This window comes from Nipponia nippon, unplaced genomic scaffold (assembly GCF_047370975.1).
Source record: "Nipponia nippon isolate SJK-2023a ecotype South Korea unplaced genomic scaffold, ASM4737097v1 scaffold_4, whole genome shotgun sequence".
Classification (NCBI taxonomy): Eukaryota; Metazoa; Chordata; class Aves; order Pelecaniformes; family Threskiornithidae; genus Nipponia; species Nipponia nippon.
In genome coordinates this window covers 45,978,173-46,004,894 of record NW_028262358.1, presented here as the reverse complement: position 1 = coordinate 46,004,894, position 26,722 = coordinate 45,978,173, and the positions used below count along the sequence as shown (strand labels likewise).

Sequence of the window (26,722 nt, the reverse complement as noted above, 5' to 3'; positions counted from 1 at the left end):
AAGTTGCTTTAGAAATTACCACTCACAAGGCGCAGGGAGTGGGGAGCTGTATCCAACCTTCAGAGGGCACGCTAGCGCTGCCCATCTCCTGGGCAACACGCACACACAGCAATGCCAAGAACACAGTCAGGAGGCTGTTTATAATACAAACACTAAAAAAACCATTGAGAACAGACCCACAGTTTTTATAGAGTCATCATGGAGGCATGCAGCAAGCTGCATCTCGAAATCAATTTCAAGAACAATCAATACTCCTCTAACACACCAGGTGGGTTAGGTAAGTAAAGTTTTGTTTTCACAATTTCTTGTGAGTGTGCCTTATAGGAAAACAACAAAAAAGCCAAAACCAAAATCTGCTTTAGTACTAAGAATAATTTTTCTGTGGTCAGTCTGCCATGAAACCACTGCAATCTCTCTATTTTCTGAGTCAACTGAAGAAATATTATCACAAGAAGTGCCAAGAATATTTTGTCTTATCTAAAATTATAACCCTATATAGTCACAGTAAGTGAACAAGCGTTTTAAACCTGTAAGACTATACGTGATACTTTTTTAGAAATTGTTACAGAAATACTATGGGATATAGAGTTTGCACTTCTTAAAAAAAAGACATTCTAGCATGGTAACTCACTATATTGTGCATAAGATACTGATGACTGAATTTCTATAAAACCTTCTTTTATTTAAGAGAACTAAAGGTCCATCTTAAGCAGTTTATATCTTAACTCTTGAAAATGTGTGCCAAGTTAACAAACAGAACATCATAGAAGTGCACTGACAAAAGCAGTATCAACTTTTATCCTCTATTCCTCTAGAAACTTATTTCAGGTATAAAAGTTAGTTAAGCCAGCTGGCATACCAAAAAGCAAGTCTTCGATTCTAAAATGCTGAGGAGCATCACCATAACTTCATCATCTTCTCTATTTCTGAAAGATGTCCTCAAACACTAATCAGTTTCCTGCAGTTTCCATAGGTAGCTGCTTTCCACAATAAAGTGCAATACTGCCTTGCTAACTCCCAACTAGATATCGCATTTATGGCTGCTCCATATTCCAGCTTTGTGCAGCACAAATTTGTATGCCATTTTGTGAAACGTAACTGAACTTTCCATCACTTGAATTAAGTTAGTCAGTAAGTACACTGCAGAAAATACTGATCTGTAGCAGAAAAAAAAGTATATCTAGAATTTCAAGAGTGGCGGTAGGAGAGGTAGGAAAGGTTTGCCCAGTATTTTGGGATGACAGGGGACAGAGAATAACATTGTTGAGCTTCTGGAAGGGAACACCCTTATGTACCCACCCAATTCTCTACTAAGACTATGCTCTAGATCCCACTGATGGAAATTAAAACCCACTTGCTCTGCCCAACCCTTTGCTACCCTGTACATCAGCAAGAGACGTGTAGAAGCGACCGGCAGGTATAAAAAGAACCACTGTACAGAAAGACGTGCCCAATAAGTACCACCATTTCAGGGCAGCTAATTCTACAGTGTATTGTAGTTCAGGGCAGCCAATTACACTGCGATTCAGATTGCTTTCATTTTTGCTTAGACAATCTCCAAGTGATATTTTTATGTGTTAAAGCATAGGCTGGAAGAAGACAGCTATAACTAGAACAGGAATTTGCAACTTCTAAAGCAGGTTTTTGTCAGCAAAAATCTAAAGCACTATAATTAGTCAACATTTAATTACCCCTGACATGCAAGAGATGAAGATGTAATCAAGAATAATTAGAAAAATTGCAACTTTAAGTTGTGTAGCTTAATGCTAGCAGTACCTTGTAGAAATCTCAGAGTTCTAATTTCATAGAAATTAGCGCAACAATTTAGTGCTAGGATTTTCTGAAGACTCAAACAAACATCAAATAAAAAAAGCAATACTTGCTTCTTCATGTAAATTTTTAAGGCTTATACTTATGTATACCCTGATGGCTAATGAAAGAACAGACACATGCAGAAAAACCACCACAGACAGCATGCAAGGCCTAGATTCATGGAATTTGTTAGTCACCGAGTTTGTGCTTTAATTTCTTTCTGATTTAACCCCGGAAGCATTTTTCTTTTGAATAAAATGGAACAGTTTAGAGTTACTGAACATACATGGGTTCAGACCAGACTCACATTCTCAGCTATGCCCTTTAATCCTGGCCAGGAACCAAATAAAACACATTCTCTGGAACTTGAATAAATTTGTGTGACGCAATTTCCTTTCTAAGACAACACCAAGTAACATGATTTTGGGAGATGCAATGTCATAATAAATGCAGACACATTTCCAGCATGGTCAATATTAAGCACTGGACTTGAATGCCTATATTGCCATAGCACAGAAGCAACTATTAAGCCTAACTGGCAACACCAACTTTTTGCTGACAAAGAATTCTGTGGCAGATCCCAACTGCCTGGATGCCATTTAAACTTTGAAAGGAGACATGCCACATCTGACCCTGTCAAGTATGAATTTGCATCACAACAGTTTCTGAACTTCTGAAGTGTTCCCTGTCCTCCTGCTTTACTTATCTGGGACAAATTAAGCATTCAGTAAGCAGATTACAGCTGGTTGAAAACATTAACAGTGAAGTAATAGATGTGGCTCACACCAGCTGCATCTACAATAGTGATTTAGCATGCCAAATGAGTACTCCTTGGTGCAAGTTTGCATTGTGTCTCTATCTGGAGTTTTGCAGCATTTATTAAGGCACAGACCAAGCATGCTCAAAGCATCCCCACTCCTGGTGAAACCAAAGCTGAAGTCCTACCCCAGGCCTCTACCTGTAGCTCCCTACTTTTAACAAAGATGCGAGATCCTCCAACAGTTAGTTCTCTACGCAAGCACAACGCACTCCACGGACTGACAGCTCATGTAAACTTTCCTGACACGAGAAATGCAAAGTGGCTATGAAGTCCTAGAACGACAATGGAACACAGCAAACAGCCTCTCATCACCACACAGATCAACAACAGAAATGCACCCAACCAACTTCTTATACCAGTACTACATACATACCAATACCAAAAGTGGTTAACTGGTTCCTAAGTTAGCTAACTCCTAAACTTGTGCTATATTAAAGTAGGTTGTCACAGTTGGGGGAATGTTTTCGCAAAAACCTCGTTTTTCCTCAAAGTTCCCCATCTGTGTACAGAGCAAACACACCAGCAAATATTTTAGAAGTAAGCTGAGGTGAAGTTTTAGAAGTGAATTAACATTTAGGCTTATTTACATTTCCTAAAAAGCGATGATAAAGAACAGGTGTTAGGTCTACCCACTGTCACTTTAAAGGCACAAGATCAAAAATAATATACTTAAATTCATTCTATGATCTACCCTCTTTTCGCTAAGACCCATCTGCTCCTTCAGCTCTACAGTGCCCACTCGCTCTGCTCTGCCAACTCTTTTCTCCTAAAGCAGAGCAACTATTCCTACTGTACTGTGTTGATGATACCCCTTTAGTATACATCCTTTCACATATTCGTTTTCTGCCCTTCTTCAATCCTGACTGGGTTTTTTAAGCCTCTTTCTTGCCCCCTTCCTGAACTCTGCTTTCTTCTCTCTTTGCTTTAAGGGTTGCAGAACAGCTGGGTCTAGCAAAGTTTCCTTTACTAGCACAGTAGTACTGCCCACTAAATTATCTGTTCTTGCTAAGTAGGTATTGATACACAGTAACTGAGATCAGATAAACCTATTAATGTTAGTAGGCTGACAGAGGAGGGTTCCTGCAAAAGCCCAGAACAGTCAGCTCACACCTGAGCTAGACTGCTTTTAGTAGACTGACAAGGTAAACAGAAAATTGGTTCCTCATCACTACTGCTTTGCTTCCAAATGATGCATTGCCTTACCAGAATTTGTAGACAAACATAAAGGGCAGCGGCTCAAAACTCTTGGAAAACCACTTAAGTGTAAGTGACACACACTGTAAAGCAACCAAACTTTAACAGCATGGCAAGGTAGAGACGTGGCCACTTACACATTCTCTTGCAGTTGTCTAACAACCCGGTTATTAAATGGTGGGCCTCACACACATGCTTACTGGACCTCTAGCAAGACTAAGCACCATTGATATAAAATAGTTACATCCTGTGCACTTTTGTTTCCTCAAAATATAAGAGTGAACATATATCTGTTTAGATTTTCCACACACACACTTACTGCTCCGATTACCACTGCTGTTTCATTCAGCAATCTACATCTTTTAACTCATGTGCCGATACCATCTGCAATAAAAACGTACGAAGTTGTCAGAGATCCATGGTCACGCTATGAATGATACAGAAGCCCTTTATCCCCAGTCACGGTTCCTGTGTTCAAGACAAGCTTGCACATTTTACTACACTGTAAATGTGCACCAGAATTGTTTACTACTCTCTTGCCTTACTACCTTTCCACACTTTTAAGTTATGTCATGAGTTTCTACTTACTTAAGAGGTGGACAAGCAGAAAATTAAAAAACAACTGAGTTTTACAGTACTCTTATGTGACAAAAGGAAGGGAGGAGGTAGAAGAGTCAGGAGGGAAGTTGAGCCCGAGAAGAAGGGAGGGGTCGGAGAAAGTGGTTTTAGTTTTTATTCTTATTTCTCACTATCCTACTCCGTTGTTAACTGGCAATAAATTAAATTAATTTCCTTAAGTTGAGTCTGTTTTGCCAATGTCAGTAATTGTTGAGTGATCTTCCTGTCCTTATCTCAACCCACAAGCTTTTCATCATATTTTCTCCCTCATCACCTCGAGAAGGGGGAGTGATAGAGCAGCTTGGTAGGCACCTCGTGGCCAGCCAAGGTTAACCCACCACAGTGAGCACAGCTGAATGAAGAGCTATAGTCATTTGCTTGACCTGAAAATTAATAGCTCTCAAACATCCTTGCTGCTTCCAGAATCTCCCTTGTACCCTGTGCTGCTAAGTATTTTTTCTACAGTATTCTCATGCAAATACAGTCTTTTATCATGGACTAGAGAGTCAAATCTTCCTGATAGCGTAAGCCACATCCCAAACACCTTACTGTAATCCACCCTAATGTGGTTGAGAACAGCAAAACACATCCCGCTCATCTCAGAGCCAAGGCTGACAGTACTTGGTCATTCATAAGCAGGAAGAGCAGGTCTAATCTCCATCGCAATACAGACGTGCTGTTGGGTTTCCACGGTGCTAGCTACGGCTGCTGCAGCAGTTCTGTGGGCTTGCACTCTCCTGTAGTTGTGGATTCACCCCACAGTCCTTTTGACAATAAAATCTCACAGAAAGCACAGCCAAACTTGTAAGCAACAGCAATTATTTTGACTTATTTCCATCTACAACAGCCTGTCTCAATGGCACTCATTAGGACATTTGCAGTTATGAGGAAGAGGGTGTTCACGGTCTATCCATATCCCAGCATAGATACGAGAATGGAAAATTGTCACATTACTAGGAAAAAGATCTTTACAGCAAGTAGGAGCTAAGAAAATGACAGAATGCTTTTTATAGGCTATGCTTATTACTGTACAACACTGCAAAACCAAAGAAGAAAGCCTCACAGCCAGGCATACAAATGCCCTTTCTTCTTCACTACTTGCCTTTTTAGATTCAAAGCAAAAGAGCTTGCAACATAATACAAATTCACAGGGCTTGTGAAGCTGTTCATAGCCTTGCTCTTTGGAGTCTAACCAGACAGACTAAAACATAAGGTACAAGATGCTACCGATCACAGTGCATCTCCCCAAACCAGGGAGGAAATGGAAATCTAGATAGCTCAGGAGGAAAGCCATTGTACTTTTAGAGGTACTGAAATGCCTTCAGTATTAATTGACAGACTCAGCCCTTGAATTTTGAAATTTACTACTTGGATTTAAAAAAATACTACTACTACTGTGCTAATAAGAATATCTGCAACCAGGCAGTGTCTCCCACCCCACAAAGAAGAGGACTTCATAGCTGCTTGCAAAAACATGCTCCGTCATGCACAGTTGTCTGCGGAAGACACTGGGAAAATTATCTAGAGTCCAACACCAGACTTCCCTTTGAATGCAGTAACACCCCTCGTCAGATTCTTTCTTCTCCTTATGTTCTCCCTCCTCCACAGGAAAAGCCACAAAGATTTATAGCTAAAAATCTGTTAAAAAGAAATCAATTCAATCCACCTCAAATAAGAGAGGAAGGAGGTGTGGGGGAATAACAATACTGGGGGCTGGATAAGGGCACTCAAAAGAAAAACTTCATTCAGACATATCTTGTGCTGACAAACGGCTGTTCTTACCCCCCTAAAGGACAATACTGAGCAAAGAGAAATTTAAATAGTGAAAATTCTCAGTCTCATAACAGTTGTGAACAATTAATGAGCTCTTCCAAGCACATTCTTCAAACATAACAGTTAAAGCTACCAAAAAACATTAGTTTATTAAACACAGGAGCGCCAATACTGTGTTCAACATAAGAATTCCACTCCCTCCAGTACACGCATTTCCTGAGAAATTATATTCTGAAATAGGGCAAGGAAAACCTGCTTTTTTTCTTTATAAAACGCTCCCATGAAATTTCATGCAGAATTAGAAAGCTTTGGTTTTAGAAACATTTTTTCCAGAATGATTGCCTTTGGAATCTGTGGCAGCTTGACAATTGGTGTCCCATTTCCCAAAACTTCAAGATGAGGACCATTCCACCAGTGGTTTGAGGCTACCGGATGCACCTTCTGCACAAGCGGCCAATTACTGAACTAGTCTATCAGTAATTACAGTGAATTGGACACATTTAAAATCTGGCTCTTAACAAAATAATTACGTCAGTTTATTTGCTTTCTGCACAAATTAAAACCACTTATTTCCCCATTTAACAGATAAGTACCCATGCAGTACTTCATAAGACTTGCTTTCTGATCAGAAAACAAGGTACTCAAGAGTATGGCAATACTACTATTACGGCCTGGAAAACCACACTAGATGATTGACAAAAAAAAACCCATAAGAGCAGTCACATGGATAGAGGGAGCAATGGCAGGCAAGAATTCCTGTGTGTTGCTGTTCAAAAAAAGCCACTGAACGGATTGCTTTTGTCTTACATCAGACAAATGCTTATACTGGCTTCACTGAACACAAGTACAACAAAAGTATAGCTTACAGTCAAAGATGTTAAAATAAGATTTTAAAATCCAGAAGCCACTCTCACTCAACTGCTTACAATCACCAAGTAATGTTTCAACTTCTGAATCTAGCTGTTGACGTACAGCTTCAGCATCAGAGGCTAAATTTGAGGGGGTTTCTACATTGTGGTAATTTCTACCCATATGTCTGTGTTGATATTCTGCACCAACAGAGCATATTTCTCTGCAGTTCTTATACTGCACTCTCATCATCAGTACCCGCCATGGACAAATCTCAGATGTGAAAAGCAAAAGTGTTAAGTTCTATATCCCTCTCAGTAAATACAAACTCTTGGGCTTGAAAACCAGCTCTTCAAGTCAAGCAACTGAAAATGTCACAAAAGCAAGGGAAGCTTCATGGAAAAATACTGAGGGTTACATCTATTTTATGGAATGAATATATTAGAATGAGCAGAACAAAGATGGTTGATTTTGTATGCAACTAGAATAAAGAAATAGCTACATCACCACTCTTCAAAAACAAATTCCCAAGCCTTTGGACATATGCCATGCCACACAAACACAGGCTCCAAGACTGCTACTAGAGCAGATTTCTTTGGAAAAGAGAGAGCCCACAATGACAACAAATTCAGCTCTGGCAGAAACTGTTTTTCAAAATGTCCTTGTGAAGCCATCTTTAAGTTAACCTTCACTGAAAATCTTTGATATAAATTCATACTTAAGTTCAATCTGAAACAAATTGCCTGAGATAGTAAACTGAAGCTTTGCCATCCACCCTCCTACCACTCAACACACACACTCTCACTCTGAAGAACTGCTTTTTTTGTAAGATCATTATATTCTTTGGGATCTGCTTACCATCAGCACAGCATTGTGTCACACCTTCCCTCCAGCAGGAAAATAACCATGTTATTTTTCTTTGTTTCTGAATTTCCCCCTTTCATTCCAATCTGAGGATTCTCTAAGCAAGAGGGGAAAAAAATTATTCTTGTTTTATGACAATGATGTTTTACATTATTTCCTCCCCAAAGGGTACTGGTCTGCACTGGTGGCCAAAAAACAGGCAAGAACTCTATTTTCTTTTAAGTCAGTGCCTACATGTATGGCTTGCATCAGAAAAAGCACTACTGTAAAATAGATAACCCAGTGTAATCCTACCAGCAGCCAAATTCTTTAAAACCTGGAACAACAAAATAGCATAATATTGTATGAAGATACTCAGAAAAACTATCTGTGAGGACAGGAACTACATGGCTACTTATTTGCAGCAGTCAAGTATCAGCTGGAAGGGAGAAAACAGAGGAAAATCAGAGGGACAACACACAGTTAGCAGATGCAAAGAAAGCCAGTCAGCACCGGAGAACCTACTCAGTGATCTTTATAAACTGAATCAAAGCTCTCTTCCTAGAGCAGAGCTGACTATGCTCCTTGGTAGAGCAATGAACTAACCCTCTGAACATGGAACTGATTTATTTTTTTAACTATAATCTTGAAAATTAACACTAATTTTAACTTGTAAGTTTGGTAGCCTCTGTGCTAGTCCTATATAGTGATTCAAAGAAAGCCTACTAAACCTTACTTGAATTTCAAGCATTGGCTATGCACCAAGATTTTTTCATTATGACGACTGTATGCAGAAGATGCTGTTCAGGCTCTGCAGAAGAAAGACTTTGTTATAAAGAACACCATGCTTCTTCAAGGACTCCCAGGAGCTACTTGGTCTCCCAAAGGTTATCACTTTCTGTAACTTTCAAGGAGGAAAATAATTGTGTATATTAAGATTTCATTCCTATTAGTTAACACTACACAATGAGGAGAACAAAGGCGGGAGGGATGGGGAAGAAAGGACTGTCAAATTTTTATTAAGTATACTTATGCATTAGTCATGACCATATGGTCATAGTATCATGTCAGGAGATAGTTCAGTTAAGAGTGCATTTCCTCCCATAGACAAGAATAAAGTACAAATGACCTGTCTACATGGATTTTACTCTACTTCGTCAGCCCTTTATTGAGGAAATTATTTCAATGTCCTTATCTCTGTGACGTTTCAGGTCAACATTTCTCTGGTTTGGAAAACACGTTCAACTACAACTGTCTAGTAACTTGACATCTAGAAAATAAGGTGTTGGTCTGTAGAAAACTGAAGGCTCTGACACCCCTGTTGCTTCAAACCATAGCACTGAGTAAATGGTGATATGAAAGAGGGAATCAGACACATTTTGCCATCCTCAGAAACAAACAAGCTCCAACATATTTAATAAGTCTTAAAGACTGTAAACAGTACAATGATAAAAATATCACAAGCAGATTAAATTAGCTTTTATTTATAAGACATAATACTTTCCACTTGTAGACAGTTTATAAAGTAAGATAGTATGCTTACATCAAATGGTAAAAATATTTTGGAAAAACGGTGCTGGTTATTTCTTGTTGCAATAATAGAAATCTCCACTCCAATTTCTTTTACAGCAATGTGACAAGACAGGGTTTGTTTTAAGTAACAAAGGTGGATGGAGAGGGATGCTGAACATACAACACATTCAGAATTAGTGCGTCTCTAAGAAGGCAGCTGCAAAACAGAGCCTTGGCAAATGAACATTGTTGTGAAATACACAGCTTCTCTCAATGAGCAGCCCAAGCCTACCATTGAAGTAGAGTTTGAAAACTACATTGTAAAATAGCAAGCAAGTTAAAATTTGTAGATACCCAACCACAGGAAAAAATTAAGTTGGCAATTTCACCTCCTTTTCTTAACTGCAGATCTCCTCTCAAAACACCTTCTGATCAATTTTGAAATAAGCTGAAGTCATGCAACATTAAGATAGGCAGTGATGTTTCTAGCACCAGTGCCACTTACTAGCAGGAGCGATGACCCAAGAGGAAAGGAAGAGCGAAAAACAAGTTTGACACCAACCGTTTTGTACCGCAGAGAGGCACTGAATGCGGTGGGAGCCATGGGCCTCCCATGCTCACCAGAACCTAATTCACTCCCTGACAAAAGTTACTGCCAATTCCCAAACAGCCATCAATGGAAAAAAGGAGCTTCATTTTAGCTTTCAGACATGTATTCTACCTCTAAAGATAACCTAAACCCTAAACCTATTTTAATGGTTGGAGTCACAGCGATGGTTACAGAGTAAACTGACCCTTCTCTTAGAAGATTTTTCAGTACCTTAGTTTTGCCACAGTTCAAGTTGTAACTTCGTTTGCACGTTCTCCCACCCAGCTAAATCTTTCCAGCAACTTTTGAAGTGTGGTTTGTGGCTACACAAAATTCAGATTTTTATAGATTACTGTGACTTGAAAGTCTTTTTTGAAATGTACCCACCAAAAGTGGGTACGATCCAAATTACCTGGCATCCTAGGATGATGTACCATGACTGCGTCATATCTTTTTTCTTAACTTTGTACACCCCTACACCACATATTTAATTTCTCTCTATATACACCATACTTCATAGCTGCCAAAAAAGACACTGTACTGACATGACGGATGTGGTTTCCGTTTCTAGAAGCCTCCTTCTCTGTTAATGCAAATCTGAAGGCAGCTGACCAAGTCTACAAACAAAACGAATTGTCATCATTAAAATCCAAACATGACTAAAAAAGAAATAAATCAGTCGAGTTCTCAAGAAGCAACTGAATGGTCAAGTTAGAGGGATACTACAGCCCAAACAACAAAACATAAACATGAAGAGAACAGCTTTCCACTCATATTTGCTCTTAATAGGAAATAATTGGTTTTGTCTACAAGTGAACTTGGCAAACGGGTATACTGAACAGCTCCGTCTAAAACTCCATTGTTATTCTTAGCACAGAGACTATTTACTGTTTTATAAACCTCAAAGCTAAGTGAATTTAATAGGATAACTAAAATTATACATTGTTGCCATTAGTACAAACGAACATCATCTAAAAAACCTTCTGCAGCACGGTATTCTCCCCAGACTCCCTTCAGTTCAACCAGATTTGACTTTCATGCAGAGACCAGGTAATACAGGCAGCATTTTATACTAACGGTAAGATTAGTAAAACACACATTTGTTCTCTTAGGGCTTGTGATGATTTTCTGAGATAGAGAAAAGGGAAGTAAAAGGCTACGCTTCTTAGTATACCTTTCTTCACTTTTTGACCTCCAGCTTATCTTCACCCTGTTTCTTCCTTTTTTGACACAGGATGCTTTGTTGGTGACTAATGAAAATTACGTACAACAGATACTATGCCTTTTAAAACAAAGTAGCAGCCTATATCATTACCTTTCCCTTTTCTGTTGCAGAACACAAGTAAAAATGTGTGTTGGTGTGTGCCAGATGCTATTAAAATTATTAGATTCTTGCAGCCCTTCCTCCACGGAAACACTGGGTTTGGGCATCAGAAAAGGAAGCAGCCAGTTCCTAGTTTAAATTCCTTACTGCAACAGAAACATTGAGCCCTTTTTTTCGTATTCTACCAGTATGCAATTATTTAATGCTTAAATCTAGGACCATAAAAGTTCTAGTTAATGGAAAATAATCAAGTGGCCATGTAACTCTCTCTTTATAAGCTCCTGGTTAGACAGCAGATTTCCCAAGAAGTATTCACCACACATTCTTTATTCCATGGGAGGAATACTGTCATGTCAATATCAGTAGCTTTTCGTACTTGCAGGGAAAAGAGAACATGCAGTTTATTTATACCTTTTTTTTTTTTCAACTAAGATGTAAAGGGTACAGCCACTAGAGATTCAAATACAAACCCACGAGCACAGCACAGAAACTGGGCAAATAGAACTAATACAACTTCTGCTGTACATACTCAATCCTCAAAGGAGTAAGAGGGCAGTGTATGTTACAAGTCACCTCTATTATCGGAATGGGCGTATGAGCTAGAACTGTGCTTCCAGAAAAAACAGGCAGAATCTAGTTAACAATTCAAAAACTACATGGTGCCACATGTGAGATAGATTATACTAGGATAAGGAAACATAAAAACTGTGATTACTAATATCATGGTGGGGACTAATTACTCCCACTATAAAATGCTAAAAGGCATCTGCATTTTTACTAGGCATGAGCCAGTAATTACCATTTTCTTCAACAGCAAACAAGAATACCCGTGGCTAAAGCATTTAGGGGATTAATCTTAAAGTCAACGTGGACAAATTAAGACCACATACTTAGTGCATGCTAGCACTCAAAGGAACAGTAGAAATACAGCCTGTACCATGTTATCCACCTATTCAAACAGTACAATTGGGACAATTCCCATCTCAACACTAGTTCTACCCATGCTAACATCATTGCATCACCTGGCAAGCACTGCTGTTTACTGGCAGAGCTGCGGAAAGCTTTGTTTTCCTGGAAAAATCCAGAATTCAGAAAGAGAGGGAAGAAGAGAATCGACTGCTTGATCATTGAACTACGGGCAAAACATCGCTTTCAGACATGCAATAACCACTGTAACTTCCAAAACCAGAAGGGAAGCCAGTACTAGTACTTCCTATCATTTCATTGCCATTTTCTTCACTATTCGTATAATGGCAAAAGGCCATTCAAATACAGGAAAAAGAAAAATTACTACAAAATTGTCTTTAACTGATAAGCCCGAAAAAAGAAGACTAAACCATGTCACAAGAAAGCAAACATGCTGACATCCCAGCTGCTGCAACCTACTGCCAGTAAGAGCATGAGAACAGTCTAAATGAAAACATCGAGCAGTTGCCAGAAGAACAGTTACACTGACATACTTCCAAAAAAACTCTCCCATTGGAGACTCTTCTTCCTTCAGCTGACAAAAGAGCCAGCTAAACAAATTCAGAGCTAGAAAACTGATATCTGCAAGCACTAGCTGGTTACAAAAAGCTAGAAAAAAATTCTTTTTAATTACTCTGATAAGATGCTTATGTGAAAGTACGTTTTCCGGACTGATCATTTAACGGTCCCTCTCTATCACCTCCCACCAGGAAAAGGAGCACATTACCTTAAGCTACAGAAGACGAAAGCAGACAAAGCCTTCAACTCACCTGAAACTGCAGATAGCAAGCTGCGTCACTGCAAAAGTTCACACTTCTAGGCAAAAAGAAGAAATTCAGACTTGTACAAATATTGTATGAGAAACAGTAGCAAACAAAGTACCAGTATCTACATAGAGGCCACTGTCTTTAGTTAAAAAAAAAAAAAACAAAACTAAAAATCACACATACACTTTGCCAAAACTAGTTTTACATCTGTCCTCACTTGTCTAATAAAATAGAATCTCTACCGAAAAATCTGCCTTACCTAAGAAATTATGTTTAAAAAAAATATCCACCATGTGCTATGATGTTCTGACAAAGTATTATGACAGTACAAGAGGAAAGCGACACAGTCATATAGCTAAGGGGAATTAGGGATAAATTCAAAATAAGATGGTATAATGCTCAAACAGAGAAGTATTAATAATTGAAGCAAACTGCAGACACTCAGTTGTTTTGCATACATAAACGAGTGCTTAAAGTCTTGAAGAATTGCCATAATTTCAGTGCTCCTATGGATTATTTTAATAGAAATTGCCATCTTAAGTACAGGGTTTCTCCTTAAGTTGTACTAGTCACGTCTTTAAAAAAAAGGAGATAACATCTTGAAAGACTATCAAGTACATACACCCACTAACATCCAACACCTTGCTTATTCATCATTATGAACTGGCTTTCATCACAAACGGGGTGCACTAAAACCAATGTTTCTTAACATAGTTTTAGAAGTCTTCACGAGACTTTACCAAATCACTCTGGTAGCAGTTCCCTTAAAAAAAAAAAATCTTCAAAGCAATTTACAATTGAAAAGCAATCAGTTCAGGCATTGTAAAGTATTCAAAGGAAGTAACATCCAAAGTACTCCTATATTTCCAGACTCATCGCACAACACCTCTAAACTGCCTTTTTATTTTTAATACACCTTTTGGAACAGCAAAGACATTTCTGTAAGTTAAAAAAAAAAAAAAAACAAACAAACAAAACACAACAGGATACACAACACTCAGCTAGTAGAAGAAAGAGTTTTTACATCAATTTTCTTGTGTACTTATCCAGATCTGTAACTGGAAACTTTTCTCAGTAACTGGGATAACAACATTGTGAGATGACAGCCACAATCACAGTTAATCGGAACAAATGCCATGGTATTTCCAAACTGTTGCCTGCATCTGAGCTGTAGCTGGTCTTGAAAATAAACATTAGAATATCACAGTTTCTAAACAAAACTGAACATGCATGAACTGGAGGCTTCAGAAGTGGTCAACATCAACCACACCAAGATTACACACTAGATGTGGTTCACTGCATAGCTTGACTAATGTATCAGATCCAGACCCACATTGTAGTAAACTTAGCAGCATGAGGTCCTATCACACTTCAATGCTGAAGACTGAAACGCTTGAGCTATCTTTTCCATATGACGCATAACCTGGGACAGTATCGTTTCTTAAAGTCCATTCAATTACCGAGTTTTAATCCATAAAAGCCAATTATCTAGCACAGCTTGTTGACATAAATGTAGACAAAAAGGTTTGGTTTTGAGTGAAAGCCCACATCAAGAGATGACCACATGAGAATTTCTACTGTAAGACCACAGCTAGCATTGACACAGATATCTAAATACTACTAGGAAGAAGCCCTTTTCTAAGTTCATGGTGTAGAAATAACCTGTTGAGACCATTCAATCTTTTGCACAATAGAACCAGGACTCTAGACAGTCCTACGATGCAGACAGACAAACGTGTCCTGAACAAGTGATGGTATCTTTTCACCACACTTTCCAATACTGTCAGACAGTGTTAACAACAGCCAAATTTATCAAGAAAAGGATTACTTATACACAGACAACCTAGCAACTGTACTACTTGAAATTGTCAAAAATATTTTCTACATGCTTAACTTAAAAAAAAAGACGACAACTCAAACACACACACAACTACTTTGGCATATCACTAAATAAACACACAATCGTGGCCAAATTTGAAACATTTGCAACCATTAAGAAATAATAATGACAGATCAAAAAAAAAAAGTTAAGAAGTCACACTCCAAGACCATCCATGTGTATAAAACCAGTTTTTGCCTAAGTTTCTGGCTCTTGGGATTGCATCACACATGAGAGAGAACATTAAATGATTGCAGACTGATTTTATCATCTTGATTTTCTAGCTATTGTTCCCAGGATACAAGAAGCATTTTTCCTAGAACACCACTATGATTCGCATTAGTTACCTCAGTAGGTAACTGAAATGGATTTTTAAGCAAATAGCTTTTGCTGTGTATAAAGCCAGGTACTTTAGGTCTAGGCTAAAGTGAACATCAAGATCAATCTCTTGCTTATTTTTGCTAGAGAATATTCAGGAAGTATTGTGAATAACTGAACAATTGCACCTTAATGAGGCATACTGCATCCTTATCAAGTCTCTCACAAACCTGACAGTCACTGAGGACAAGTCCTTCAAAAATTTTTTCTCCTCTGATCAGCATAAGCTTTGTCCTAACGCATTTTTAACTGTTGTGATACCTCGGTGGTGGTATCAACAGTCTTCCACTCAGTTCAATCTTTCCACTAAGATTCTACAGGCTAAACAACACCTGCACTTATGTTTCTGTAAAGAAAAAGAAACAAGTTTCCTCAAAAAATGTTCAGAGACACTTTGTGTTGTACAAAGAAGCCATGTCTCTCCCCCTTCACCTTTTGCACATTAAGCATGAAACCTAAGGATGCAAAGAAGTGCTGCTGTTTGCTAAGCCCCTGCCCCCTACTTTTAGTTTAAATACTTCTTTCAGACTCCAAATGTCTTTTTATTTAACTGTCAAGACCTGCAAGTTCTTAAGATGTGCTTATTAACAGAAAGCACACAGCTTACTAAATGGGGTGGGGGCATTGTCTTTGATAGGCATCTATCAGTTTAAGAGGTATTAAGAATGGTTCTTAAAAGTGCACCAAGCTCCAGCTCTCTCACGGGGTCCTTACAGCACTTGCTACAACTACTGTTCACCATCAGCACCTACAGAGAACACCAAAAGAAAGCTAGCTGCTGTGTCAGTGGAACGAAAAGGAATGTTTCCTTAATTAAAACTTTAAAAAGTACTCACTAACGAAGAATATATGGGTAATAACTATTCCACATGGTGGAACAGTCGGTTTACCATTTGTTGAGGCTAAATGACATAACACATCTTCATGTCAGCGGCTGTTGGCAAAGCAACACATTGTGTTGTGAGTGCACAAATCAGAGGACTAAAGAACACCCCCTATTTGCTCCAAATAGATAACGCAGGAGAAAATGAGCAAGGTTGCTGTGGATGGATGGCCTGCTGTGGTAAGCAGGAGGACTGGTGCATTCCACTGTAGCAGGAGACATGCCACCACCCATAACAAGAACTTGTTACACTGTCTGGACAACATACGCAAACGTAATTTTGCGGAACACTCCAGCAGATATGTACTGTAATTCAATCACCTCTGCATTTTTGGTAGGTCTGCCTACCACAGTAGTGGTTTTGCGATAGGGACGTTTCCCAATGGTTGAACAACGACCTGTAAGCATACAGGCTGGCCCACCATCAGTCGGTAGCAGTTAGCTACCAAATGAACTAATTAATGAGAAGGAAATTTTCCTTTTCCTTACCAAGGTCTTAAGAGAACCTAAGTGTACTTGAGTGAACAGACTTTTCCATTTCACTTAAGAGAAGCAAGAAAAAGAAAAGCCAAGCTACCTAAAAACCATAACATTTCATCTCACTAAAGCATATATTCATATATACACTCATATATTTGTTGACCATCCTTAAACCAACAGGCCAACTAGAGCAAATTTATTTTAGTAACTGAAACTAATTTCAGCCACACTGATTATTTCCAGGGTGGCTAAACATTTGGAACTTCATACAAGGAGAAAACATTTTCTCCTCATCAAGTCATAGCTCGTTGAGAATTTGTACACAATAGCGTTAGCTCGGTGCCAATTCTTTGTATAATCTTTCCTTGGCAAAAGTCTTTTTGTTTCAAGCAGATCTGTTACACAGTACAGACAGTCTATTGCACCTTGCTAATACTTGAACTCAGCAGAATCTCTAGTTATTCTTTGCTTTCCTTAAAAAAAAAAAGCGCCCAGGTTTTATGACAATTTTACAACTTCAGAAAAGTTATTTAACTGAACCTGCAACCTTTTCAATAGGCTTTTTCCATAAGAGACCATAGTTATAAAGAAGACAAATCCAAATTATTGCCTTTGATGTGCATTACAAAGCAGTTTTCGAGGATATATGGAATGCTCTAAAATTCAGACTTTGTTCCTTTACTATCTCATTCCTTTCCCATTTGAATTTCATAAATGGAGTTCAAAACTAACATCTGCCTGGATAGTCCCTTTACACAGATGTGCTCTGTCAGGTGGTGGAGCTATTTGAACTAACATATTTTAACTCGTTTAAATGACAATAAAGGTACCCTGGACTATTAACAAAACCAGTGTAGAAAAAAGGGATAGTGGGGAAAATAAACAGTTTAGACAGATGAGAAGGCAACTGGAAAAAAAAAAATGCGTTGATAGTAATTTGCACAGGCTACATTGGAAGGCTATCATAAGAACAAGTTACTTTGGTTTCTCAGAAGAAAACCAACTTTAACATGCAAGTTGACACACACCAAGAAGGAAAAAAGAAAAACCCACAACAAAAAAAGGCCTGCCTTAAAGCCACAATGGAAGTTTAAACTATGCTGTATTGCAACAGGGGATATATCAGTCACAGTTTATAGGAAGAAGACAGATGATGATTTTTCTTACTTTCTTTATCATTAACAACTGTCACAGGACACAATAAATAGTCCAGGACTGCTTCATTCATGGAAAGATTACTTGGCAAATGAACACCTAGAGAATGACGGGTAAGCATGTACTCAGTACGCATCAGTAATACAGATTTCATAAAATAATTCATTCTCCAAATAACAGAGAAAAAACCCACAACATTTAAATATCTTCACTTCCACTTAACGGGAGAGATCTACCACATGAAGCTTTCTGTGAAAGAACCTTACAGACCCAGAGGGAACATAAAATGGTTCAGTTTCTAGTGTTATCTAGACTATCTTATGCTATGCCTTTAAATTCCCAAACACATAAACCGAATCTTTTGATGTGGACATTTAACTTTTTTTTCCCCCGCCCCAATCTTCCCTCCTCAATCCATCCCTTATTCCTTTGAAAGCTTACATGAAAGGGAAAAGCAGAAGCGAAGACGAGCAATTACTAATTTCAAAACAAACAGCATGAAAGAATGCACCCAGGTTTTAAAAATCTGTATAGGTTAAGATACCACCGCTTTGCATTACATAATGCCAACAAAACAACCTGCTTAGTGTTTCCTTCTGTAATGCCCGTGCTGAAACTGTTTCCACACTATCCCAATATATTCGGGCAATGACATTCAGCCCCATGTTCCTGCAAGGGAAAAAAAAAAAAAAAAAAAAATCTGCTTCCTGCAGATTCATTATTAGAATTCAAATGTATTGCCAACGCATGACATTGCCAACATATTAGCAACACACAGCTTCTCCACTAAGTCCTAATAAAATCACAGATAGTAACAAGTTATCAATGACAAGAGAGTTGAAAAACTGTACAACACCTGGCTATACATTCATTTGTACCGCTATAGCTAAACTACTATGTAACCTACTAAGAGTAGGTTATTTAGGAAAAATATTTAAGTGGACCCAATCAACTTAAAAATACAAGTTTATATTTATCATTTGTATTGACTTCATCTGAGCAGCTTATGTTCATCACCTGCGTTTCACAGGATCGGCTGTCTCCTAATGTTTTCCTTTCAAACAGATTGAACTTAACCAAAAGTACTGTATATTAAATTATTTATACATTTATGTAGTTACCAAAAAGCCAACCAAAAACGTTTTCTAGGCTGTCTGCTGGAATTGTTATTTTTAAACAGTTTCTAGGCATGCAATAAGGTTTACGCTCTTGCGACAACAGTACCAATATAAAGGTGTCTCTTCTGTTCTGTAATACAGCATCACTGTGAGCGGCTTTCTAGCAGACAATACCGCATCTCTCATCTGACCTACCATCATCTTAACAAAACAGTACCAGTTATACACAAGCACTTGGATACCACGTAATATTGTAAACCAAAGAGAAAAGGACCAGAAGAACAGACAAGACAAAAGAGGAGAAAAAAAAAAATCAGGATTTCTAAGGAAAAAATGTGGAATTATCACGTAATTCTGAAGACCGAGATTGAAGTTCTCTAACGTGTTTAAATGGTTTATATTCTGTTTTTCTAAGTTGGTCTAAAGACCAAGTGATGACAATTTCATTTTGGTAATCACCACTGAGGTGGATCTTTAATATTCTTTTACTTCATATGAAAGTATGAAGTACTAAGTTTCTAATTTTCTAAATTAGAAAAAAGTGCTGTTATATCACTTTTCATGTTGTATTTTTGGAAGGATCTAGAACACATGGCAAGAACGACTGGCATTTATTTGCAATACACCTCAAAACACAAGACAGAACAAGAAAGGTAGATGGCACGCTTCATTAGTGCACTAAATTTTTAAACTATATCTGTCAAAGGACATCACTACAACTTATAAACTTTGTACACTGAGATCACAGTAAGCAACAAACCATAGCAGCAACAGAATAACACGGAGAAGCACAGCAAACTACTACAATACCCACATGAATGGGAAAAACTAGGGGAAAAGCTGGTTAACTACCCTGTTTCATATGAAAGTACTGAAGAAGTCATTCTTGTTTCCCCGACCCCTTCTGCCATCCCTACAGCCCTGCTCTACTTCTCCATTTATGAAACAAAATAGCTATCAGTAATCCAAGAGCAATAGCACCTGTACCAAAGCCAGAGTCATCAGTTTCTAATCTGGCAGGTTGCGGGGGACTACACAACAGTCTTGAGCTAAGAATTAATTTCTCACTATCCGTCTATATCAACAGGAGAAATCCCCCACTGAAGCATTTGAAATAGCAGGGGAGAAAAAGGGAAGAGCCCAATACGGCCACAGACCTAAATATACTGCACAAAATTTGCATTTGACTGTCTTTTCATTGCACTCAAAGTTAAATTTTATGAAGTAATCCACAAAAATAAGTGACTGAATTGCCAAGACAGTCATTTTGTCAACAGACATATGTTAGATTAAGAAAACATACATGTACGACAAATTTCAGAGACTCATTTTTACATTCTAGTGAGAGAAGGACAGCTTTATTATTGAAGTGCCTGGGCATTTAATTTCTTTCCCATTTATTATAGAATTGTATAGATCAAAAAGATCTATTAGCAGAAACTGTTACCTGTTACACAGAGGAACATCCTTTTCTGTCTCCTTGCACCTTCTGGCAAGTGAATGCCACAGAAAGGACACATGATAATCTGACTTTTTTAACCTTTGATATCTTCACTTGTCTAAAGATCAAGATATCAAAAAATCACACCCAATGTCTCATCATGTAAGGGACTGAAGTTACATTTAAAAGTGATGCAGCAAACTAAACTTCGTATTTAGCAATTAAAGCAGGCAATGCTTTCCTCAGATGAAAGAAAAACAACAGAATTGCAGAGGTTACTTTTAATCCCCTTCCAAAAAGAAGCTCTCCTGCCTTCCCACATCTTGAGATAAACAGTCAAAAGAAATGACACCCTGCAGTTTCATTCTCTGACAAAAATAGGTTAGTGCACCTCAAGTTAAAACACATTTCCTTTTTCCTCCTACTTAAATCTTCAAAAAGAAACTTAGGTACGCTAAATCTGTAATATATGTGGCACTCTTGCTCTCCTATGTACATCATTATGTATAATGGCAACAAGAGCCTCGTTTAACAGTAACTGAAATAGTTCAGGGGTTCCAAAAAAGGACAAAAGAAAGAGGAAAGGAAAGCCTTGCATATGCTGAAAGGACTTATGCTAAAGTTTTACCTTTGTAGAACAAGAACTTAAAAAGCTTGCTTCTTTTTTTCCCTGTTTTCCCCAAAGTGATCAAGTCACTTTCTATCAGTCACATTCTCAAGGCAAAGCATCACCTTTTACCTTTGGATTTCTTTCATCTCAGCTAGCTCCACGGTACAGCCACCTACCAAAAGCCTGCTCCAAAATTAAAAACAAACAAACACACAACCAAAACCACCACACAAAACCAGAATATGGAAAGGAAAAATAGCACTATGTACAGGGTAAATAATGAGTTCTACAGGAGAAGCCTGCCTCCTTGTGGCTCAACTAACCATAAATTACATTCTCTAATTCATTCCATTATACCCAGTAAATCTGGTGAGCCAAGAGAGTAACGAGCTTCTAGTTCAAGGTGGTTTGGGGGTTTGGTTTTACTGGGGTTTGTTTTTTTTGTTTGGTTTTGGGTTGTTTTTTTTTTTGGGGGGGGGGGCGAAGGGGAAGAAGAAAGATTTCTAATTTTAAGAATCACTGGCAAGTCATCCATCTCATTACTGAAAGATTGCTTTTAGCCTCCTCCTCTGGATAGAAAAGACAGGGTGGGGCGGGAGGGGACACAGGTCCAACTTAAAAACAACTGACATTCTTTACATGGCAACAAAAGCAAAAGCTTGTTGGCACTCTGGCACCTAAATCCAGAAGACTCCAACCTTGGCTCAGCTGCGGCTTAACCTAGCAGGCCTCTCTTGATGCCTTAACTTTCAACAGTAAATCTCCTTTCTGCCTACAGGTCTCCTTCAGGGTACGCCTAGGAGGATTTCACTCTTGGCAGCGGTGAAGCGTTTGGTGCTTTCAACAAGATGCAGACATTCCTTTGTCCTGCCTGAAGGGCTCAATTACACGGGGCTACTTTCTTAATGCCTAGAAGAGTAAGTTCTTTAGAAAACAGCTGGAGGAGTTTGGCTGGTTTGGTTTTTTTGGGGGTTTTTTTGTTTGTTTGTTTTTTCTTTCAGTCCAGTCACTCGATTGTGCAAGAGCTTAGTGGTTAAAGAACTCAAAACCTGTGTGACAAATCCACAAATTCAAATTCACAACAGTCTTAAGAGGGGATCACATCATTAGGATGACTTCGGCTTGGGAGGGTATGAATAGCTTTCTAACCATCTTGCAGAAGCTGCTCCATTTCGTGCAAGTCTGAGACACAGAGCATAAATCGCTTTTGCTACGGGTTAGGAAATTCATCCATGAAAAGAAGGCAAGTTCCAGCCTCCACTCCAAAGGCTTTTTAATATAAAACACATTAAGTGAACACAAAAGTAGCCCACATTTTTCACAGTCTCACAACTGTTGGGCTTGCAACTTGCTTTCTTCCGTGTCAGAGCCTCCGTTTTGGGAACTGTTTCTCCAGCCTTTAAACAAGCGAATCAGACTCACTCTTTCCAATCTACAACCCAGTGATCTGGCTGGAAAAGGAGTGAACTGAACCCAGGGCGCTCTCATGCTTACAATCATTTTAATTGGAGATTCACTGGAGGGGAGAAGGAAAAACAAACACACACACACACATTTCTGCCCGCTCCAAGCACATTTTGAAGCAAAGGCGGCTTCTTTTCAAGAAAAAAAAAAAAAAAAAGGTTGTCACACCCTGTATTCCAGACGTGGAAGACATCATTTCTTTCTACTACAGTTTTTATGCCTAGGTCCAGAACGAGAAGCATTGCGCCTTCCTATTTTTTTGTTATTATTTACACATTTACCAATGAGACAGCTTCTACTTTGTGTGCTTTAGACCCTCTCATGCCTGCTCAGCTCCTACCAGGCTCGAGCACTGCACACAGGGCTGTGGATTCCACCACTGTTGCCAGGGGCCAAAAACTTAGGCAAGGCTGTACCACACACTGCAACACCCAAATAGCTTCACAGATCTCATTAGAAAGCTTGTAAATGGAGAACCACAGTAAGTACGAGCTTACATGAACGCTGGCAATATTCTAATAAGAAAAGCAAAGAAAAAAAAAAATCACTCTTCTCTCTTACTCAGCTGCAATCCTGGCAAAGGGCAAACACCTTCAACTCTACTGAAGAGAAAGGGAATTGGTGGTGTTCATCACATCACGGGACTGGCTGCCATACCAAACAAGTCTAGTATGTTTGGATAACAGACTAGGTCTGTGTATGGAAAAAAAGTCATCCTTATGGAAAAAAGCATTCTGTTTGTATAACCAGATCAGTAATTAACATGCAAATTACTTACTTACTCACACAAATGAAGAACTATCCCCTCCCGGCTTTTGTAATTTTATAGACTGAACACGGCAGAGACTTCAATTTATTAAAAGCAATGTTCTTCTGTAAGCAACCCTGTTTCCATTATATTGAAATAGTGGGCAAGTAATAAGGGCCACATGAAGCCATACACACCAAGAAATTTACTACAGCAGGGTTTCTGTTCATGAGTTTAAGACAGTTTGTGTTTTTGCTTTATACCAGCGTCTGACACTAAGTTAATAAGCCTTTTATTGAGACTCAAAAGCGATTACATTACACACATCTTCCTCTACTTACATTTGCTAACCTATGCTGAGGCCCAGGATTAAATTTTACGCTTCACTGACAGAAAATAGAATCCTAAATCACCAATCCACACATAATTGTTAATTTCCCCACTTGTTTCTTGTGGTCACGGTACCTACTTTCTTCCTTACCAGGGCCTTACTTTAAACTTTCACATTTTTAAACCTAGCACTGAGCTTCAGCTCAGGGCTATGAAATGTCTTCTTTTCTTTAAATTATCTTCACTAAACTCTGCCAATTACCCAGACCAGTAAGGTTCACTAAAATTTGCACAGAATGATTTCAAATTATACTACCAAAGCAAGTATCAGGATCACAGACCTCTTAAAACCATAATAAAAACTCCTACTAATATCAATAACAAACAGCAGCAGGTTCTAGTAGATTAAGTACCAGACTCGTACTCAGAAAAACTGGTTTCTTTTCTATTTTATTCTCACCTAGTCTTCTAGGTGACCTTGGGCAAATCACTATCCCCATGCTGCAGCTTCCCCAGCAGCAAAAATGAATTGAACAGAGTTGCAAATCTGTCTGGAAACTCCAAGTGAAACACACCATAAGAGTTAAAAATATATTTCCCTATCTGCAGATATATTTGCCTTGATAGCTTTGCTTTATCCCATTATACATCAGCAGCAGCGCAGGATTGCTTTTACTTTCTAAATATACTCTGGTGGTTCTTCAAGAAAGGCTTTAGGCTACTGCCTTACTTTTCATCACATGCTTGATCTATTTCTGCTCCTGTATCTACTTTGAAGGACCAAGAGCTTGTATTTAGCAATACACACTTAACAGTTTAATATATTGCGTCAAAAATTGCTGTTGAACACATTCCTAAGCTATGGGAAGAAAATAAAACAGGACACATCAGAACAGAGCGCCAATTATCAGTGAGCAGCAACTCACTCTCTCGACCCTTGCTCACATAAGTGAACTTGTAAGTAATCACGCAAGTATTTGCTTCCACGACCTGCCACGGGAACCAGACATCAGCAGATTTTTACTGGGAACATATGTGATAGATGAATCAAACTACATCAAAGCAACATAAAAAGATTCCTCCTCTTAGACACTGTTAGACTTAAGAAACACTACTTTTCATTTAACAGGAGACTGCCATTTATTAGCAAATAACACTGCTCAACTGCGGTGCGCTTCGCTCACCTGCCCTCTTCCCATTTCTGGGTTTGTTTGGGTTTTATTGAAAAATGACGCAATTATGAGATGCTTTTTCACTTTTCCTATTCCAAAATGTAAGGTTTAAATAACAGTTTCTAAAAGACCTTTGCTTTGTTAGTCTTTGGGGTGGGGGGAAGGCACCAAAAAAAAAAAAAAAGGCACTTATTCGTCATTAATTTTTCAAACAGAGTTAGTGGATAAAGTTGCTGCTTCCCACATCATGCCACAAAAACCTGGTTTTGATTGACACAAACGGGAACTATGATGTACTTAACTTCCAGCTATTTTCCTGCTCAATGAATTACTACAACACATTGAAAAATTTACTTAATAAGTTGATGGACAGAATAATGAAAAACGACTCCTGTACTGTCAACAGACAAGTTCTTGGACATTAGCAACTGAGCCTTTAAAAAAGGGAAGAGACGGACCTTCCACACCACAGACATTAAACGTGACAAATCCAGCTACTGCCCGAAATCTCGCAAAACCGAGCAGAAAGCGGTATCCTTCAGGCGCAGCGCTAAGGAGAACGGGAACGGCCGTGCCCCCGAGAGGGAAGAGAACGGGGAAAGCGCACCGGCAGCCCGGATCCTCGCGTCCTCTCCAGGTGGGAACGCCAGCCCAGGCGACCCCGGGGCCGGCGGGGGAAGACGGGCAGGGGCAGCCCCCGCCTGCCGGGAGGGGAGCGGGGCCGAGGCGGGGCCCCCCCGCCCCGGAGCGCAGCGCAGCGCAGCGCAGCCCCGGCCCCGCCGCCCGCCCCGCTCTCCCCTCCCACACCAACTTCCCCCGGCCCGGGACGTGGCCGGCCGCAGTTGGATGGGGAGCGACGTGACGAGGCTGAAACCGGTCTGAAGTCCACAAAGAAGCCGCCTGCCTGCGGGAAACGGGCTGGGGAAGGGCGGCCGGGCGGAAGGGCGGGCGGGGAGGGGAAGCAGCCCGGGGCAGCTTCGCCCCGCCTGACAGCGAGCGGCCCCCGTCCCCGCGGGCGTGCGGAGAGCCCCCCGCCGCCCCTGCCCCCGCCCCGAGGACCGGGCAGCGCCGCCCCCCGCCCGGCCCGGCCCGAGCCGCCCGGCCGCCGGGGCACGGAGCGGGCGCACCTTCCCCGCCCGCCCCGCGCAGGGCTGCGCTCTCACCTTCCTCCTCCCGCCGCCGCCGCCGCCGCCGCCGCCGCCGGCCAGCGCGGCGCTGCCGCCCGAGTACATGTAGTAGGCGATGCCCAGCACCCAGAGGAAGGCGAAGCAGAGCAGCAGCCGAGACCTGCGCCGCATCCTCCCTTCCTCCCTTCCCGCGCCGCCGCCAGGCCACCAGGAAACGGCCAGCAGCAGCCGCCGCCTCCGCGCCTGCCGCCGCCGCCGCCGCCGCGCAGGGTCAGGGGGCAGAGGGCGAACGCCCGCCCCCCGACCAATCCCGCGCCGCCGGGCCCCGCGGGGGGCGGGGCGGGACTACCGGCGTCGCCATGGTTGCAGCACGCCGGGCCGCCGGCCGGGCCGCCGTCCCCTCCCTCGCGGCGGGCTCCCCGGCGGCCGCCTGCGGGGCGCGCGCGGCCACCGCCCCGTGGGGCGGGAGCCGCGCGCCGCGCCTCGCGGCCGACGGGCGGGGGGCGGGGGGCGAGCGCCGCCCCTCCCTGAGGCGGCGGGGCCGCCCCCGCGGCTGCGGCTGCCCCGGGCGGGCGGGGGGGCGGCCGAGCCCTGCCCGCAGCGGCGGCCGGCGGGTGCGGCGCCGCGGCCTGGCTTCGGAGTCGCTCTGGGGGCCGCCCCGCGGGCGCGGGGCGCTCTGGGCCCCGGCCCGCCGCCCCCCGCCCCCGCCTGGTCGGTCCGCGGGCTCCCCGCGGAGCTGGGGCACGGGCAGCCCCGGCAGCGGGACTGAGGGGCGGTCCCGGCTCGCAGGGTCTGCCAGTGGCCGCACCCCGCTCCCCGCAGTCCCCGAGCCCCCTGGCACACCACGGGAGTGCTGGTCGCTCCTCTTTT

General features: G+C 40.9%; 1 protein-coding gene across 2 annotated transcripts in view; it reads right to left on the bottom strand.

The window, feature by feature from the left end:
* GALNT2 (polypeptide N-acetylgalactosaminyltransferase 2) overlaps positions 1-26,113 on the bottom strand; it is a 105,152-nt gene extending 79,039 nt beyond the window's left edge. The window contains exon 1 of one of the 2 annotated variants that reach the window (XM_087776619.1): positions 25,889-26,113. In XM_087776619.1, coding sequence (XP_087632745.1) covers positions 25,889-26,023 — 135 coding nt within the window. In that variant the 5' untranslated portion in view covers positions 26,024-26,113. Of the gene's footprint in view, positions 1-7,924; positions 7,944-25,888 lie in introns of those variants that run through there. The other variant, XM_087776620.1, reaches the window with a different exon arrangement.
* Positions 26,114-26,722: the final 609 nt, after the last annotated feature.